At 49.3% G+C, this 19,873-nt stretch overlaps 1 protein-coding gene across 1 annotated transcript; it reads left to right on the top strand.

Moving 5' to 3' along the window:
- The first annotated feature begins 665 nt into the window (after positions 1-665).
- On the top strand, positions 666-18,681 carry SNTA1 (syntrophin alpha 1). Its single transcript, XM_051979122.1, has 8 exons — positions 666-1,027; positions 3,346-3,531; positions 9,354-9,537; positions 12,512-12,722; positions 12,903-13,033; positions 13,680-13,876; positions 14,046-14,233; positions 17,711-18,681. Exons 1-8 carry the CDS (start codon positions 697-699, stop codon positions 17,801-17,803), a joined length of 1,521 nt encoding a protein of 506 aa, XP_051835082.1. The 5' UTR covers positions 666-696; the 3' UTR covers positions 17,804-18,681.
- Positions 18,682-19,873: the final 1,192 nt, after the last annotated feature.

The following is a 19,873-nucleotide window of genomic DNA, read 5'->3' as shown; positions in this document are numbered from 1 at the left end:
AATCAATCTAAAAAGATGGGTTGGAGTCAGGTTGTGAAGGGCTTTAGGCGCCAAATCGAGGAATTTCTATTTTATCCTAGAGGCCATAGGGGACCAGCAAAATTTAAGCACGGGTTAGCTATGGCCATAGTCGAACCCGGCCTTCCATTCATCATCCTGTTCTACCATTAACTCCGTGACCTTGGCCAAGATCGTCTGCCTCTACGGTTCTCAATCTGTTAATTTGTAAAATTAAGAGGCAGACTGAGAAAAGGGCGTTTCAGAGAGGATGGTCTTCCTTTTGCCCACATTTATCGGAGGGTGAAGGTCAGCTCCCTTCTCTTCCTTTCAACGGTGCATCCAAGCGCTTTCTCCAGCACCAACACGGAGCCGTGCTGATGAACACCAGGAGAACCCGCCCCGTCAAGTCCTGGGTTCTGGGACCGGGATCCGGTGGAAGGGAGAGGAAGGGGTGACCGGAATATCTGTCTCTCTGGGCCGGGAGGGGGGGGTCTGGGGGAGGGGTTGCAGTCGGGCCCGGTGCCCGGTGCCCGCGGTCTTGGGCTCCCTCACTGTGCCCCCGGGCCGCCGGCGGGGCGGGGAGGGAGGGTCAGAAAGGGGCGGGGAGGGGCGGAGAGGGGGCCGGAGCGCTCGCTGGCCGCTCGCTTGCTAGCTTGCTCGCTGGCTCCCTGGTTCTCTGGCTCCCTGGCTCTGAAGATGGCGGCGGGTACGCGCTCCCCGAAGAGCGGGCTGCTGGAGCTGCGCGCTCCGGGTAGCGCGGGGCCCGGGCCCTGGCTGCGGGTCTTGGTCAGCCTGGCAGCGGACGTGGTGACTGTGAGCGCCGCGCCGGCTAGCGGCGAGCCGGAGCCGGGGCCAGGTTCGGAGCCTGCGTCCGCGTCCTTGCCCCAGCTCAACGGCGCGGATCCCGGGACGCCCGCAGTCCCCGGAGCTCCCGCAACACCGCCGCTGCCCCACGCGCTGCTCAACCAGAAGCGGACCGTGCGCGTGGTGAAGCAGGAGGCGGGCGGGCTGGGCATCAGCATCAAAGGTAGCGGCCCCGGGAATACGGGCGGGGGGACACGGCGGAATCCCAGGGGCGGCAGCGGGACGTGGGGAGGGCAACCGAGCGAGGCTGAAGGTGAAAGAGCAGAGGATGGGAGAGCTTCGGAGACGAGAGTGGTGACGGGGGCCCGGCACCCTGGCACGTTGCCCGTTATTGCCCTGTCTATCTGATTGACCGACTGATCGTCTGACTGTCGGGGTCCCCCTGAGTCGGCGCAGTCTTTGCGGGAGGGTGACCGCGGTGGAAGCCGATCAGGCCCTGAAAGATCATGATCAGGCCACATGGAGACAAACACAAGTTCTTACCCAGTTTCGGCTCGGCAAACTTTACGGGACAGCAGGGCCTGGCAGGCTGAGCTGGTGGGCAGGGCCTCCCTAAAGAGAGCTGCCCAGTCTGGGAACTGGCTGGGAGCCCGGCTCCGATGGTAGCCTCATTGCTTCTTAGTATGAATCTCTGGGAAGGCCATGGAATCCTCCACCTCCCCCCATCTCGGGCAGTACCTGTCCACTGTGGTCTAAATTCTCCAGCCCAGCCAGTTGGCCCTCTCTGGAAGTGAGGCGAGACTCCCTCTGCCCTCTGCTGTACTAGTTCCCTGAATCATTCCCCACGTACATAGCACTCCTTGACTCTCCCACCCTCGTACTCACACTAAAGGCTCTGTTTTTGTTAGGTTTTAAAGCTTAAAAATTCTTTCTGTAGGGTATCTCACTGAAATCTTAAAACTAACCTATAAAGTAGGTGGAGTAAATTCCACCCGTTTACACGTAAAGAAACCCCAGAAACTTAAATGTCTTGCTAGGAAGTATCAAAGGTAGGATGGGAACCCAGAGCTCCCAGCTTCATTTGCTTTGTTCTTCAGCTTTTCATAGCTGCTCAGAACCATTAAAAGGGTGGGGGAATCTTATTCCATGTTCCCTCCCACTTCAAAGTTCCTGGCTTCTTCATCTCCCATAATTTCCCTACTCCCTTATTTCCCCCAATTTCTTGTTTTTCTTCTATTTCTCTTTTCTCTGACTTCTCTCTCCTAATTTCACTCTCCCTTCAGGGTTTTGTGGATGCTCATGGATCTGGATAGGGAAACAATCCCCAGAAGGCTTGAAAGCTCCTTTGTCCTGGATCCCAGTGCCATAATTGGACATTTCTGGTCACAGTTGCTTTTTGAGAGGAGAGATGTGGGACAGTCAGAGAATATTTCCAAGCATCAGCAGTTAGAGCCTTTAGAGATACTTAGAACATTGTTGAGGAGGGGGCAGTGTCTCTTCTTCAGAACTGAAATGTGGATGGCAAAATAGAATCCTCTTCTAGTCATAGAATAGAATTTCCCATTATAGCATATCAGATGCAAGAAGGGCCTTACGCTAACCCCTTTATCATTTAGTATGGAATGAAAAGAGGGGAGATAAATTATTCTGGTCACACAGGAAAATGATACCAAAGAGATTAGGAGCAAGATCTCTTGACCCTCAGTTCACAGCTCTCTTTAGTACCCCATAATCCTCCTGTACCTTTACCCAGCACTGGATCAAGATGTCCTTTGAGCTTTCTGAGAAGGCCCTTTGAGACCTTTCTCTCTCTTCTCCATGGAGTTGGCAGAGGTGGCAGCTAGAACACTGAGAACAGAGCCCTGCCCTTTCCAAGAGGGAAGGACCTAGTATCTTTAGATACTGGAGTATGAGTTCTTCTGGTAACTTCAGGGAAGTCATTTCTCTTTAACTTGGTTTGGAAATTTGGCTATTGAAACATCATGACAGCTTCAGCTAATACTGTGCTTCTAGTTCTACTTATTTCCTTTCTCTGCTTTTTGCTTTGAAGAACAGCTCATGAACTTGGAGCTATATCTTCAGGTCTGGTATCTGTTGGGAGGGACTACTACAGACTACTGACTAAGTCTCAGGTCCCACAGGCTTTCTTTCTAAGGATACTCCCCTCCCCAAACACTCGCACCATTTCCTCTAAATAAGTCCTTTGAGTTCCTCTATTGGACTTAGAAGTCAGGAGACCTGGGTTCTAATCCTACTTGTACCATTTCCTTGCTGTGTGACCTTATGGGTCTCCCTCTCTCCAGCCTTGGGTACTCTCCTCTGTAAAAGGAGAGCCTTGGATGACGAACTCTGAGATGTCTTCCAGTTTTGATGGTCTCTGATTCCATTTTTAGGCTCCTCCTATCTCCTCCAATGTTTTTCCTAGTATAGAGCTTTTAGGTACTTATTTAATACCTGAGACCCCAACTCCTTAACATAGTGCCTGTTTGCTTATAGCTAATGTGCACTTACATGTGTCCATATCTGTGTGTGCGTTCTCAGGTGGCAGAGAGAACAAGATGCCCATTCTCATCTCCAAGATCTTTAAGGGATTGGCAGCTGACCAGACAGAGGCTTTGTTTGTGGGGGATGCTATCCTGTCCGTGAATGGTGGAGACCTGTCTACAGCCACTCATGACGAGGCAGTGCAGGTGCTCAAGAAAACTGGCAAGGAGGTGGTTCTGGAGGGTAAGTGGCGGGAGGACAAGGTTGTTAAGGGGAGGTTATGGAGGAGATAGTCTTATAGCTCACTCCCAGATATTTCTCACTTTCTCCTCACCCAGGACCTGAGAAACTTTCCTAGGATCTCAAGTTTTTTTTTGTTGAATTGGCTATATTTGTTAACAAAAAAAAAAAACCACCATGTATTTTTCATATTTAAATGTTTCCCTTAGTTTTTGTTTTTAGAAACCAAGAGATAGGACAACTTGGCTGGGAACTTGGGGTCTTGGGTTCTGGTTTCAGCTCTGCAACCAACTTGCTGGACAATGCTGGGCAAATCCTATCTTCTCTATGGACCTCAATTTCCTTGTCTGTAAAATAAAGGAATTAAATTCAGTGGTCTCTAAGGCCCTCCAGCTGGGATATTCTATTATCCTAAGTCTTTATAATGGGAATTGGAGCTGCTCAGCAGGGGTTCTTTGATTCAAGGAATCAGTGTGTGGCTCTGAAGCTTAAACAAGGCCCTTGGGAGAAGCAGTCAGCTGAAGCCCCATGGGGCTTTCCACCCCTGGGAGGTGTTTTGTAGCTCCCAAGTCTCCTAAGACTTGCCTTTCAGACATGGACAGGTAGGGTTAAGGGAGTTTTGCTCAACAGTATCCAGGTCTGATAGACAACACTATAGCCCCACTGGGGCCCAATACTCTCCTATCTCTGTTCCTTCTGACTTTAGGAAGCTAATCTTCCACCAAGAGGCCTAAGCTTTGATCTAAGGCCTATTCCTGATCTCTTGGCTTCTCTTATAACAGGAGTGGGGAACCTCCTGCCCTTGGGCCTGTATGAACCCCACAAAATCATTTGCATCATCAACTGCTGCTGCTGAGGAGTTGGAAGCTAGGTAGAGCAACCTCTCACTGCTTGAATTCTATAAGTTGATAGTTTTGTATGATTTCCTCTGATGATATTATAAATATTCAAATGGCCCTTGGCAAAAAAAAGGTTCTCTACTCCTGCCTTAGAGGAACTGCAGCCCTAAAAAAAGTTGTACCGTATATAGAATATGTAGAAAGAGCATCAGGTGCTCTCAGGGACCAGCTAAGATGGTGATTACAGAAATCCCAAGATAGAGAAAGAATCCTGAGAGAAAATGGTTAGGGCAGGGCCTGAAGCTTTGGCTTAGCCCTTCTTTTCAAATCTGGAAGCTTCTCCTAACCAGAGCAGTCTTAGTGAATCGTGTCATTCCTGTGGATCCCTTTTTGCTCATGTCTTCTTGGGGTCTCATCTTTCCTGCAAGATTGGAAGCAAGCTTGACCCAGTGGAAAGAGCTGTTGAAAACTCTAGGGTATATCTTGTGTCCATGGGAAGTATGGGGAGAAAGAGGTACTTCCTAGCCACCTGCTGATCCTGGACTTTCTTTGGACCAGTCAATCCTCATTCCATGATGTGGTAGCCCTTGCCTTAATATTGGGAGAGGAGGAAAGCATATCTCTGATCTAGGGACACAAGATCCCCATCCCACTTCTCCCCTCTTATTTCTTACTTCTTGGTGTTCAGTCCTGTCTCCATGGGCACTCGTGGAGCTCTCCCAGCATGGCTGGTTGCCAGGTGAGTCAGTCTGTCTTGTGGCCCTTGGCTTTGATTCTTAGAATTTTCCAATGCCTTTTCTCAAAAGACAAGGGCAGATGGGAGAAGTGGGCAGCTTGGCACTCTCCTCAGGCCTCGGAGGGTGTGGAATGCCCAGACTGCAGTGTATGCAGAAATCTCTGAATCTAACTTCCTTAGACCAACAAAAATGATGGGTCTGTGTTATGAATGTGACATCTCCTGGGCAGCAAAAGGGTGTGTGTGTGTGTGTGTGTGTGTGTGTGTGTGTGTGTGTGTGCTTGCCATGCTGTGCTGCCCCACAGGAGCTTCAAAGTTAATGGTCTCTCTCTGCTTAAACTAGTCTGGTTGGCTCTGTTGCTGGACTTGCCCTCTAGAAGGAGCTGGGAATGACTGCCTGGTAGGATGGGAACCACCCAGTCCTGGATCCAAAGAGGGAATAAAGCGCTTTCTTTGTCCAGAGAGTCCTCTGGGGGTAGCACGTTCGAGAAAGATACCCTTCCATTTCTAGCACCAGAGAAGACAGGGTAGTCCCCAAAATATGGCAAAGTCAGGAAATGCCTGGGCCAATGAGGCTGCGGCTGGTGGTTGTAAAGCCGACGTGTTGGGCTGCCGCCAACATTCCTTACTGTAAATGTTCTGTGCCCTGAGACCCGCCCCCACTGTGGTCTCACTAATCTTTGAGGGGCAGCTAGGGAACACTGAACGGTATGTACACACACAGAACGTCTGAGCAAAGAGGGGGCAAAACTCAGATCTAGGAAGCATGTGCCTTGAGCTCCAGCCTCTGCATTGTGGACCGAGTAGCCAGGCTCTGGACACTGGACCTCTAGGAGTTCACATTATTTGGAGGACTGAGGTGCCAGGAGATATTGGAACCAGTGTAATTCTCTTCTCCCTTAGCCAGTCTTTCAACAGATGAAGTCCTGAACCCCAAGCCCTAAGATGCTTTGTAGTCCTTAAGTCAAGTCCTGTCCAAAAGTACCTGAATGTTAACTATGCTTAGACTCAGGCTAAACAAACTTAAAGACTCATACCTAAAAAAAAGATAAAGATTCTTTCTCCCAGATGTATCCCCCGCCACATTTCTTATTGGAGCTGTTGTATTGGAAATGGGCTTAGAGCTCAGCCTCCCAAGGTAGAGTCATTGTGGATGCTGTGGCTGATATTTCCGTGACCTCGTGGACACCTAGTACTCCCAAGCATGAATATGTGGTATTTTCATGGGCCTGGTGACTTTGGAAAACCTCTCCAAGTCTGTTTCCTCATCTTAAAACAAAGCAATTAAATTAGATGCTTTTCAAGGTCCCTTTCGGCTTTGATATTCTAGGATTCTGTAATCTTGATTCCCTATTCTGTTCCCCTGTTAGGTGAGGTGGGTCTGGGTTTTGCAGGTATGAGCCAGGAGCTGCAAAATCTCTCCAGAGGAAGCATGGTTTGCTTCCATAGGGCAAATAGAAAAGGGCATATCTTTTTGCCTACCCAATTTGGCAGCCCTAAAACTTCCCTGGGCAGCAGGAGGTCCTTTGCCTCTGTTGTAAACTGTTTTACCCCCTGCATTGAACACCAATTGATTGAACTCCTGATTCCGGCCTTGCTCTGGCTAGTCCTGAATTCTTTACTCTCCATTTGTTTTTTAAAATAGAAAATCTGGGTTCTATCTGCCAGCATCCCATTTCAGTAATTTGGGAAGGAGACACTTGCCACGAAGTTTCATTGCCTGATTACTTAGTATATAGAGTGTGGCCTAAGTGCATTCGGTGGAGTCAGGGATATGAGAAAGCAAGAAACACAGTGTTTGTACCTACCTCTTTTAATCCCGCAGCCACCGTGTAAAGGGCCCCGCACTTCTAGTCATGGCCTGAGTTTCCAGAAAGCATTTATACCATAACGAATCTCAGACTCAATCCACATTGAAAGAAAATAGCAAATGAAGTCATGGGAAGAGCTGGGTGAAGGCCATTCCTCCAGGAATTCAATCCTTGCACCCCACAGCCTGTCAATTATGGTCCTGCCTGAGAGATGAGCAAAGTGGAGAAGCTGGTCCCCAGCATGACCGTCTCACATGTATGACCATCTCACATGTATGACCATAAAGCAGACTAGGGGTGTGCATCTTGTATACTAGAGGCTCTGTTAGAAAAGATGAGAAAATTAGAGAGATTAGTTTGGATCAGAAGAGTTGGGGAGATCTTATTGGAGGAAATAGTTCTCAAGTGGACAGGTTTTGAGGTGCTTTGAATTGGGATTTGGCGCTCTAGTCCCTTGGATCAGAGGGGCAGTTTCTTGACCTGGAAACATGTACTTTGCCCCTGGAGATAGAAGGAGGCTGGCAGGAAGGTAAGAAGTACCTGTGTGCCCATCTGTAGTGATGGGCCCACTCCTGGAGCACAAGGGAACTCTTTTGGTGGGTAAGTGTTCTTATTATCGGGGCAAAGGTTAGCATCTTAAAGTTGGTCAGGGCTCTAAGTCTCTCTTGAGAAGGAAGTCTAAGGCAGAAATTCTGTACTTTGAATCTGAGATTAGCTTCTTTTCATTGAGTGATGATCTCATGGGGGTGATTTAGGAATAAGATTGCTTCAATGCCCTGTCCACTGGCTGTACTGTATGTGGACCAAAGGAGAAGTCCCATCTATCCACTTCAGAGATTGAGTCCTTGGGGAAGTATTTGGTCTTGGAGGTGACCAAGGAGGATATTGCTCGCTAAAGTCGAGTAGTGATAGGGTTATTCAGCAGCTATGCCCTTGCCATCTGGGTCTTAAGTCTTTGGGTGGGGACATTCCTAGGAGCCTCACTGTCTCTGCTATGGCAGCGGAGATCTCAATCCCAGCCCCTCCTGAGGGTGGGCCAATCAGCTGCCCCTGGGGCTCTCTCACTGCCAAGAATGATGACTCAGGCAGAAATGAGAGAGGGGAGGGAGGCTCAGAGCCAAGACTTTTTATAGCTAGGCATTCAGGCCCTAGAGCACGTGTCCATGGGGTCTGCGTGTGTGTAACCCAAGACCCCGGCTCTGGGACTGGTTGAAAGCCATTTATAGCATGTTCTGCTTGCCCCACGCTATCAAGGGTGTGTGGGACACATGGCCTGGCTCAGGGTGGGTTGATTCTATTTTTCTTCATCTCTTTAAGTTTACTCAGTCAACAGAATAACTTTGGCATATCTCCTATGGACATAATGTGGGCTAGGTTCTTTGGTAAGATGTAGAAAAGATGTAGACCTGTTTCTTGCAAGCATCACACATGTATACACAGGTTTTCCACAGCCTTGGGTTTCCCATTGTTGATCAGACCCAGGGAATAGGCAAGTGGGGCTGGTGTTCTCTTTGTAACCCTCCCCTCCTGTTCATTGACACTGCCAGATACTTCCTGCTACGGGTGACCAGAAGTCCGGCCCATTATAAGGCATGTGCAGCCCAGGGTCGAGGCCAGGAGGTCAGTGAGGGGGGCCTGGGGGCTGTGAAGCGCCTCCCCTCAAGGCAGCACTATGGAACAGTCTCATTTCTCATCTGGAGATTTGTACGATTGTAGAATGTCCATTTACCTCATTTTACAGGTGGAGAAATGGAGCCCAGAGAATACTAGTGTGATTTACTCAAGGTTATAAGTGCAACAGAATTGGAGCGTAACTGGAATTAGAAGTTGCTTGCTAACTCACAGCCTTAGGTTCTTCCTGCTGTTAACCGCCCTGTGTGGAATTGTTGAAGATTTAACATTTTCTCCTTAAAGCCAAGATGTTTCTTTCTCCTGTCTTAAAAAACGAGCCCTGATCTTAGCTGGCAAAGGGAAAGAAAGAGGGAAGGAGGGAAGGAGGGAAGGAGGGAGTCTGTGTCTCTCTGAGTGACTGTCTGCATATGTGTGAGGATGCAGCTGTGCACGTATCTCTGTTTGTCCATGTCTATGTCTGCAAGTGTGTAAACTTTGATCCCAAATCCCTCATTTTATAGCAAGAAAGTAGGTCCAAAACAAGGAAGTGACTTCTCTGAGGTCACACAGCTAATAAGCGTCCAAGCTGGGACTAGAATCCAGGTCTCTTGGCTCCCAGCCCAGAGCTCTGTCCCCTGCCCCTTATGGACCATTGATTCCTTGCACAGTCTTGTGCCCTTGGGGGTGGCTGAATCTGGGCTGGGCCAAGTGGAGAGTGGTTCTGCTTAGTAAGCTTTGGTGCCCTGGAACTGAGCACCCAGAGGTGGGATAGCTCCTTGCCGGGGTATCAGCTGAGTGTGACTCCTTGTCACCGTCTCCCCTGGACAGTCAAGTACATGAAGGAGATCTCGCCGTATTTCAAGAACTCTTCATCAGGGGCTACCGTAAGCTGGGAGTCACCGGCTGCCTCCTCCCCGACCCTCTGCCCTCGAGAGCTCAAGGAGGGGAAAAACGTCTCCTTGAAGATGGCCTATGTCTCGAGAAGGTGTATCCCTGCAGATGCTGAGCGCAGGTGAGGACTGGCCCAGGGTGGGCTGGAGCCCTGAGCCCAGGAGAGGGTGGGCTCCAGGGGGAGTGGATGCTGAGTGCAGGTAAGGAGGGGCATCAGCAAAGGCTGGATGGCCAGGGTCATTCAGTGGCCCAGAAAGAACTCAGAGCCCTCTGATTGTCAGCTAGTCCATAAGCAGGGCCCATGTGAGGTTAGGCCCTGGTGAGGAGTGGCTGCTGAGCACAGGTAAAGACAGGTGGGCTGGAGTCCAGAACACTAACATCAGTGTGTGTGGGCTGCTGTGGGGAGTGAAGAAAAAGCCATCACTGGAGCAGACCTAGCAGATGGCTTAGGCAGGCTCAAGGATGAGGAGCCCCGGAGACCTGATAGAACCCTGACCCATCATTTCTGAGAAATATTAGCCTGGTGCAGCAGAAAGCACTTGGACCCAGGTTCTAGTCTAGGCTGTCAGCTAACCAGTGGTGTGAGCTAGTCCCATTCCCACTGGGTTTCTGTTTCCTAATTTCTTAGATCGTCTCTAAGGGCCTTCCATTCCTGGTGATCCGTGGCTCTCAGCCTGGCTCCTGAGCTGCTGGGTTAGCCCTGGGAAGGTGTCAGTAAGTCAGTAGGTCAATAGCATTGCGTGTCTGGGCTCCATGCTGAGAAGTGATGATACAAAAAAAGGCAAAAGTTTGTCTGTCTCCCAGAAGTTCACAATCGAATGGGGGACATATAAACAAGGTACATACAGCATAAATTGGGAATAATCAATGGGGGAAGGTACTAGAGAGATTGGGAAAGGGATTCTGCAAAAGGTGGGGTATTAGCTGGGACTTGGGGAAAACCAGGAGACGGTGATGAGGAGGTAATGTGTTCCAGCTTCAGGGACAGTTGGAAAAAAGTCCACGAGAAGTAGAGCTCCTTGTTTGGGACTGTACAGTCTAGGAGCTCTGGGACAGAGGCAATGACTGCGGTTTGTGTGAAGATCTTCTGGTGCCTTACTACGTGGGGTCTGATTCTCCTCTATGGCCTTAGGGGGCAGTAGGCCATGGACCATCCTCAAAGGCGAAGGTCCTGAGGTTCAAGGGAGGACCTTGACCTTGGCCAGGGTCATTCAGTGGCCCAGAAAGAACTCAGAGCCCTCTGATTGTCAGCTAGTCCATAAGCAGGGCCCATGTGAGGTTAGGCCCTGGTGAGGAGTGGCTGCTGAGCACAGGTAAAGACAGGTGGGCTGGAGTGCAGAACACTGACATCAGTGTGTGTGGGCTGCTGTGGGGAGTGAAGAAAAAGCCATCACTGGAGCAGACCTAGCAGATGGCTTAAGCAGGCTCAAGGATGAGGAGCCCCGGAGACCTGATAGAACCCTGACCCATCATTTCTGAGAAATATTAGCCTGGTGCAGCAGAAAGCACTTGGACCCAGGTTCTAGTCTAGGCTGTCAGCTAACCAGTGGTGTGAGCTAGTCCCATTCCCACTGGGTTTCTGTTTCCTAATTTCTTAGATCGTCTCTAAGGGCCTTCCATTCCTGGTGATCCGTGGCTCTCAGCCTGGCTCCTGAGCTGCTGGGTTAGCCCTGGGAAGGTGTCAGTAAGTCAGTAGGTCAATAGCATTGCGTGTCTGGGCTCCATGCTGAGAAGTGATGATACAAAAAAAGGCAAAAGTTTGTCTGTCTCCCAGAAGTTCACAATCGAATGGGGGACATATAAACAAGATACATACAGCATAAATTGGGAATAATCAATGGGGGAAGGTACTAGAGAGATTGGGAAAGGGATTCTGCAAAAGGTGGGGTATTAGCTGGGACTTGGGGAAAACCAGGAGACGGTGATGAGGAGGTAATGTGTTCCAGCTTCAGGGACAGTTGGAAAAAAGTCCACGAGAAGTAGAGCTCCTTGTTTGGGACTGTACAGTCTAGGAGCTCTGGGACAGAGGCAATGACTGCGGTTTGTGTGAAGATCTTCTGGTGCCTTACTACGTGGGGTCTGATTCTCCTCTATGGCCTTAGGGGGCAGTAGGCCATGGACCATCCTCAAAGGCGAAGGTCCTGAGGTTCAAGGGAGGACCTTGACCTTGGCCAGGGTCATTCAGTGGCCCAGAAAGAACTCAGAGCCCTCTGATTGTCAGCTAGTCCATAAGCAGGGCCCATGTCTCCCATTGCTTCTGCCTAGCTGGGTTTTAGTCTGTCTTAATGCACTATCTTTCCTGAATTTGTATCACTGGTCTGAGGTTTTTCAAGGACCGGGCAGACATTGCATATGTGATCTTCCCTGCCTGAATCCAGGGGCCCCCAGCACAGGTTTGGCTCACTCTCTATTCTGCCGTACCCCCGGCCCGGCTTTGAGACCCAGCCCTGGGACCCAGCCCAGTTCCACAGACTGGAAAACAAATGGGAAGCAGGGCTGGGGAAGAGGGCTCAGCCCAAGGGCGGCCTGTTGGGTTGTGAGAAGGCAGGAGGAGGCATCTTCTATAGAGTTGCACATATATGTGTGTATATAATACATATTCCCTATATAGGAGTTCTTCTCTAGAGATCCAGGCGGGTTATGGGGGGAGCTCGGTGGTGCCGTGGGCAGAGCTCTGGGTCTGGAGCCAAGAAGACCCAAACTCAAACGCAGCCTCAGGCACTGGCTGTGTGACCTCGGGCAGTCCTCGCCCTGTTTCTCAGCTGTGAAGCAGGGACACCGAGCGCCTGCCTCTCGCGTAGTGAAGGGGAAACGGGAGACTATTTGTGAGCGCTCAGCCCAGGGCCGGCGCACGCGCGGGCGGTAGAACGGTAGCTCCCCGGGCAGCGCTGTCTGTGCTCGCGTGCTTGCGGGCCCGCCCGAGGCGGCGAGGCGGCGGCTGTGTGTCTGTGTGCTGTCTGTCCGCAGCGTGTCCTGCACGTCACCGTGTGTCGGGGCGCCGTGGGTACGCAGGTGTGGGGGGCGAGTCCCGGCGCGGTCGGAGGCCGCGGGGGCTGGGAGGTGCGGGCCGCCCCTGAATCCGCCTCTGTCCGCAGGTATTTGGAGCTGCGCTCTGCGGACGGCCGTGACGTCCTCTTCCTGAGGGCCAAGGATGAGGCGGGTGCCCAAGCCTGGCTGGCTGCCATCCAGGCCAACATCCACGCCCTTGTGCCCTGGGTCACCGACGAGCTGCGGGCCCTTCTCGCAGGAGCTGGAGGTGTTGCTGGGAGCAAGGAAATCAAGCGGATAGGCTGGCTAACCGAGCAGGTGGCCTGCAGGCGCCGGGGGCTGGGGGGCTCCCCCTCCTGACTCAGGCGGGGCTTCCCTTCCCCTGCGCCCCGCCCGTTGCTCTCCCCTCTTTGTCACTCCCCTTCTTCTCCCTCCCTTGTCTTTTTCTTCTGGACCTTCGGCCCCAAGTCACCCTAAGCTCTTCCCGCTGTTCTCTAGCTCCCAGGTGGGGGAACAGAGCCTGTTCTGGCCATGCTGACGGAGAAGGACCTTTTGTTCTATAGCACTCTCCCCCAGAGCCGAGAAGCCCTCAACGCGCCCGGCCGCAGCTCTCCGCTCATCGCCACAAGGTAGCCCACGCCAGGGCCCTCTTCCAGTCCTGTGTGCCCAGCTAAGCTTTGCCAGTCATTCACTTAGTCAGCACTTGTGAAGTGCCCACCCTGTGCCGGGCACCGTGCACACAAGGCAAAGATAGACCAGTTTCTGCCTCCAAGGAACTTAGGTTTCCTTGAGGGTGGACAACACGATAAGTGTATGCAAAACAGGCACATGTGAAAGAAGAGGGTAACTCTGAGCATAGGGAGACAGGGCCTGTCAGGGGGAGGGACTAGGAAAGACTTCACGGAGAGGGGGTTATTTAAGCAGAGCTTTGGAGAAAACACTCCTGGGCTGACGGCCCTTGCAGAGAGCCAGAGATACACCGGGCCTAGGGGGAGCATGGAGGGGGAGAGCTGCCCATGGTCACAAAGACTGAGATGCTGATGCTGCTGTGTGAGGTTGTGCAGGACTCTAGAAGGGGGAGAAAACATGGATGGCCTCAGAGATAGCCAGCCCCTGGCAAGTGGAACCAGAGCAGGACCAGATGAGGCTAATAGACTGAATGGAGCAGGGCTGGGTGAGGCAGTTCAGGGCCCTGCAGAGCTGCTCCCAATGGAGCAGACAGAAAGGTAGGGGAGGGGATACATATTCTTAGAGTGTCCTATCTCCCCTTCCCAGGCTGGTGCATTCTGGCCCCTCTAAAGGCTCTGTTCTCTATGACTCAGAGCTTTCCTTCGCGCTGCGCTCGGGGACCCATCAGGGTGTGGAGACACACCTGTTCAGTGTGGAGTCCCCCCGGGAGTTAGCCACCTGGACCCGCCTGCTGGTGGATGGCTGCCACAATTCTGCGGAGGTAGTGCAGGAGGTATCCACAGGTCAGAACCTGAAAGGGTGACCGGGGAGAGGGCGCGTGTCCTGGTGAGTCACGGAGTGGGCAGCCTCCGGTCAGGGGAACCCAAGGAACGTGCCCTGGCCTTTGTCCAGGCTTCCGCTGGGCTCTGGAGTCTGCCCGCGGCTCATCCTCTCCTCTCTCCTCACCCTCAGCCTGCACGTGGAACGGACGCGCCTGTAGCCTGTCTGTGCACATCGACAAGGGCTTCACTCTCTGGGCAGTGGAGCCTGGTCTGGCCAAAGCCCTCCTGCTGCAGCAGCCCTTCGAAAAGCTGCAGATGTCCTCTGACGATGGCTCCAGCCTGCTCTTCCTGGACTTTGGAGGGGCTGAAGGCGAGATTGTGAGTGACCTCCGTGCCCTGGGGCTTGCGGAGAGAGGGGCTAAAGAGATGCTGGGCCAGGGGGGCTGAGGGATGGGGGAATGAAGGAGCAAAAATGGAGGAGGGTGCATCCCTGAGGCTACTGAGCATCCCTGAGGCTGCCGAGCATCCCTGAGGCTGCCGAGCATTCCCATGCCAGAGCTTCCTCTACCCCCATTTCCTCTCTTCAGCTCCTGCATCTTTCTAGGACTGGCTAGACTAGGTCTGATAGGAGAGACTCAGGTTTGACAGCCTTAAGGCTCAGGAGGACCTAAGTTCAGGTTGTCGTTCAGTCATTTCAGTGGTGTCTGACTCTTTGACCCCATTTTTGGACAATTTTCCTGGCAGATACTAGAGCAGTTTGCCAATTCCTTCTCCAGCTCATTTTATAGATGAGGCAACTGACAAGCAGGGTTAAGTGACTGGTCCAGTGTTACAGAGCTAGGAAGTGTCTGAGACCACATTTGAACTCTGGAAGAAGAATCTTCCTGACTTCAGAGCCCTTACTAGCTTTGTGACCTTGGGCAGGTCACTTAAAGAAAAGGTGTGCATCTGAAGGGAATATGTACATATGAAGTGACAGTGGTTAGATTACTTACATCACCTTTGGGGAGGAAAAGAAATGTATATTTGTATTTTCTATGCTTTAGATTCCTCATCTGCTAAAATGGGGATGGTGGGTGGGAGAGGTTTGAATTTAATGGCTTTTGAGGTACAATTTAATTTTAAATCTATTATCCTGTGGTCCCTCCTAAGCTCTTGGGTAAGGAGGAAAGACAGGGAATGTAGAGAAAGATAAAGTGTTAAGACTATGTAAGGATGCAAAGGAGGACTCACAAAATCAAGTTCATAGGACCTCGCTAGAGGTCATGATATCATAATGGGATGGGTTGGTCAGGGAAGACTTCCTGGAGGAGGTGAGAATTCTCGATACTTCAGTTTTCTCATCTATAATATGAGGAAGTTACACTCTCTGGCCTCCAAATTAACTTCCAGCGGTAAAGCAACAATCCTATTTATTGTCTAACTAGCAAATTGACGGCAAAGTCCTAAGTCTCTAAGGTCTGATTGGTCCTCTTGGTCTCAGATTCAGTAAACTGTGTCTGGGTTACTGGGGAAAGCTTTCAGTTTTTCCTTAGGATCTCCTCTTATAACTAAAGGGCAAAATGAAGGGAATCCCCTTGATTTTCAGGGACTTGTGCAAGCCCTGATGGGTTATTATGCGTTAGTAGTGTGACATGGCAAACACAAAAGCTTGCATACATTTAGGGTTATGTTAATAGAGAGTTTAAGTGACTTGTCCACTTAGTAAGTGTCAGAGGCAGGATCTGAATTCAGCTCTTTCTAATCTGAAGTCCTATACTTTATCTAGTATGATTCATACTAGATATCCAGGCTGAGTATGTTACATAATACACAGTAGTGGCTCAAAAGGAGATTTGAGGAGGGACAGAAGACTATGAGACAGACCTTAGAGGGAGATCAGATAAGATTTTATAGAGGAAGGGATACCTAAGCTGAGCCTTGAAGGAAGAGAGAATTTCAACAGCCTAGACTGAGGGAGGAGATAAGACCATTCCTGATATGGGGCATCCCCTGAGCCTATGCACAGAGATAGGAGAAGGTAAGACCATATTTAGAAACAGCTAGATCTAATTTGGGCAGTAAATCATGTGAAAGAGAGAAATGTAAAGTAAATCTAAAATAGTAGTTTAGACTTAGATTATGGAAGATTTTATCAGGGAGTCACTGAAGGTTTCTGAGAGAATGCTTTAGATAGATTATTTTGCAAGTTGTATGAGGGATGGATTAGATTAGGGTTTCTTAAACTTTTCCCACTCATGACACCTTTTTTCCTAAGAAATTTTTACATGCTCCAGATATGTGAGTATATAAAATAGGTATACCAATCAAACATTTACTGACAATAAATCATAATTTTGTGACCCCAAATTCAATTATGAGACTCCATATGGGGTTGCAAACTATGGTTTAAGAAGCTGGGGATTAGAGATGAATACTGTGAATAGAGAAAGGCATGTGGGAGAAAGAGATATGCATGAATATCATGACTAATGTGGAAATGTTTAATATGATTGTACATGTATAACTGATATCAGATTGCTTTTTGTCTTGAAGAGGAAGGATGGGAGGGAGGAAGGGAGGGAGAAAAAAATTTGTAACTCAAAATTTAATAAGAATGAATGTTGAAAATTTTAAAAGAAAGAAAGAAAATGAAGAGACAAAATCAATGGAACTCATATTGTGGATGATGAGGTAGGGGGCAAAGATTTTGAGTGGGGAAGTGAGGAGCAGGCTTGGCTTTTAAGCTGCTCCCTTTTTCTTTCTCCTTCCCCTGTTCCCCTCCTCCTACTCTCTGCTGCTTGCTGACTGGCTTAGTTTTGGTTTCTCTTCTGCCCTGACCCAAAGTTTTCTGTCCAGTTCTGGGCCCCACACTTTAAGAATGACTTTGATAAACTGGAGCACATTCCAAGAAGAAAGTAACTGAGAGAGGGAGGGAATAAATTCAAGACTGCGTCATGACAATCACTGAAATGAGAATGTTTCTCCTAGGAAAAAAAGACTTAGAAGGAATATGATAGTTCTCTTCAGAAACATCAGAAGGGCTGAGTTTGGATGCTGAAGAAGAGTTTATTTTACTCTGCTCTAAAGGGGAGACCTAGGAGCAATGAGTACAAGAAAGCAAATTTCAGTTCAATATGGAGAGGAATTAGTTTTCTTTAAAAAAAAAAAATGAAAGCTATACAAAATTTAAATATTTAAAAAATTGAGTTTCGAATTCTTTTCCTTTAGCCCCTCTCTCACCCAATGAGAAGGCAAGCAATATGGTACCCATTATACAGGTGAAGTCATGCAAAATATATTTCTATATTAACCATGTTACAACTTTTAAAAAAAGATCTTTTATTTTTGTATGACATTGATTTCTGAGTATATCCTTTCCCTCTTTCTTACCAGCCATCCCTTGTAACAAAGAATAAAAAAGAAAGAAAAAAAGCAATTTAACTAAGCCAACCAACACATCACTTGTGACTGATGGCATATAGAGTGTTCTACCATCCATCTTTTCTACCTCTTCTACACCATTTGAATCTCCCATCTCTGCCAAGAAAGGGAGGGAGATACAATTTTGAGAAAGAACTTCCCACCATTCAGTTATCTAACAACAGGACTGACTGGGGGGAGTAGTGAGCTCCTCATCAGGGAAAGTATTTGAGAAGAGGCTAGTTGATCCCCTTTTAGGGTGGGAGATGAAAGTAAATGCCCTTGAGGTCCCTTGGAGTGCTAAAGGCCTGTGCTTCTTTGGAGCTGGGGGACTTGTTGGGGTAAAGATAAGTGGGGGGGGGGGGATGATTCAGGCCTGTGTAAGCCTGGAGCAGGGGGTCTTGGAGAGGTGCTGGCAGTTTCACCTGACTTGGATTTCTTTGGTTCTTATAGCAGCTGGACCTTCACTCCTGCCCCAAAACCATTGTTTTCATCATCCACTCCTTCCTTTCTGCCAAAGTCACCCGTCTGGGACTGATGGCATAAGGGCCCTGGAGGAGGAGCTTGGGGGGCCCAGGAAGAGAGGCCCACAGAGCTCCCTGATGGACAGAAGCTGGAAGAGGAGAGCAGAGCGGCAAAGAACAGAGCCAGGAAACCAGTGGGCCCTGCCCAGGGTTGCCAGAAACCACTGTCTGATGAGGGCTTTCGGGGGTGACCTCCTGAGACACAGTGACCCTGTGAAGGAGCAGCTGACCCCGAGGCTGTTCCCACACCAGTGCCTTGCAGAGTGATATTTTGTGTACAAATAAGCCATTCCTTATTTGATACTTTAGTGGCCAGAAGAAGCCAGGAAGATGGAAGAACAAGAAGGTCTGCTCCCAGCTTCACTAGGACAGAGCCCCAGGGGACAGGCCGGCCTTTGGCCTAGCCAGGCCACATGGACACAAGCTGTGAGTCTTGCATTGGGCTGACCTGACCTGTCTCCTGGAGCCATGGCTCTTTTTATGGAGGGAGAGAAGCCCCTATGCCCAGTGAGACCCTTGGACTTCCTCTAGATGTGGTCCTTCCTGGTGCAAGAAGGAGAAAGATACTTCCTGTTTCCTCAGCCCAAATTCCACTGTGGAATCTTTTCTCCTCTTTTGTGTTCTCTCTTCTCTTCTCTTCTCTTCTTCTTTTTTTTCTTCTCTTCTTTCTCTTCTCTCTTTCCGTCTCCCCCCCCTCTTTCCCCTCCCTCCCTCTCTCTCTCTTTTCCCCCCTCTCTTTTTTCTCTCTCTCTTTGTCTTTCCCTCTCTCTCCCCCTTTTTTCTCTTCTCTCTCCCTCTCTCTCTTTTTTCTCTCTTTCTCCCTCTCTTCCCCCCTCCTTTTTTTTTTTTTTTTTTTTTTTGCATTCTCTTGGTGAAATAAACAGCCCGACTTCACCACTGCCCAGCTGTATATTCTTCTTTCTCTTTTCATAAATTTCTGGGGACACTTGGGAGCTAGGGAGTCTGTATTCACTCCTGCTGCCCCTGACTGAGACACCTTCCTTACAGCTCTCAGACCATCTGTGTTAAGGTTAGGGGGGATACGAAACAGAACTATCCCTGCCTGGGCCATGTGATCAGGACTCCTGGCCCACAGAAGCTTGGAGACAATATGGCAACTTTGGGGATAAACAGAGGCAGAAATCATTTCTCTTTGGGCCTGTTTTCTCATCTGTAAAATGGGAAGTTGAAGTAGATGATATCTACTTTCAATCTCATGATCCTGTGATTTAGGGGTTGTTGTTTATCCTTTGTTTTTAAAATTGGCCATGACATATAAAATGAATTGGATTTAGGTGAGGAAGGGCTGTGCAAAGTCACCAGCTTCACTTTCTCCTCTGGAGCCACCTGGATCCAGTGGCCAGATATAGATCAGGGTGATAGGAGATGGCCCTGGATTCAGTGGGGGACCCTGGCCTTTTTAAGCTGAGGTCTTCAATAGGTCTACTTGACTGAAGCAACCACCTGTTAGAAAAAAATACTCTGATCCCCCTTCCCCTCCTCCTCCCCCCCCAAGAGCATAGTGAATGAACAGACTCAGGATAAGTAAAGCAATTTAAACTTTTTAATACACTCCTATAGGAGTGGGTATGAAAACTTCACATGAGTTTACAGCATACAACTCAGGTATCAGAGCCAACACTTGTACCTTGAAATCCTGCCCTAGCCCTGCCTCCCCCTCTTTCTCAGAGTTTCCATTGCAGGAGACCTTTCAGAAGTCTCACATGTTATTCCACTGGCACTATATACATTCCTTAATATGTCCTCCTCCTGATAATACATCCTACACTAATCCCACCCTCAGGGTTAGTTAATATGCATGAGATTCATTAAGCATCAGTGCTTGCAAAAAGCTTATGTTGGGTCATTGACCCCCAGCCAGTTTTAGTGAGCTTTAGGCTTGGGCCTTCTTATCAGAAACTGTTATTTAACCAGTTCTTTGACTCAAATGGTGATTGGTTGGAGATAGCAGCTTAACCCCATACTTCACTCTTTCCTTCATCCTGTTTTATCAATATCCCTGTACATCTAACTTTTTCTTTTTTTTAAATTAAATTAAATTTTTTCATTTTTAATACATTTTGCTTTATAA

Source organism: Antechinus flavipes, chromosome 2, assembly GCF_016432865.1.
Source record: "Antechinus flavipes isolate AdamAnt ecotype Samford, QLD, Australia chromosome 2, AdamAnt_v2, whole genome shotgun sequence".
Taxonomy (NCBI): Eukaryota; Metazoa; Chordata; class Mammalia; order Dasyuromorphia; family Dasyuridae; genus Antechinus; species Antechinus flavipes.
Note: the sequence above shows the minus strand (reverse complement) of the source record. Positions and strands in the feature narration are given on the sequence as shown.

Coding starts and splice junctions, on each gene's coding strand:
- SNTA1 (XM_051979122.1), top strand. CDS start 697: ATGGCGGCGGGTACGCGCTCCCCGAAGAGCGGGCTGCTGGAGCTGCGC. Junction 12,723..12,902: donor TAGGCTGGCTAACCGAGCAG/GTGGCCTGCAGG, acceptor GCTGTTCTCTAG/CTCCCAGGTGGGGGAACAGA. Junction 13,877..14,045: donor AGTGCAGGAGGTATCCACAG/GTCAGAACCTGA, acceptor CCTCACCCTCAG/CCTGCACGTGGAACGGACGC.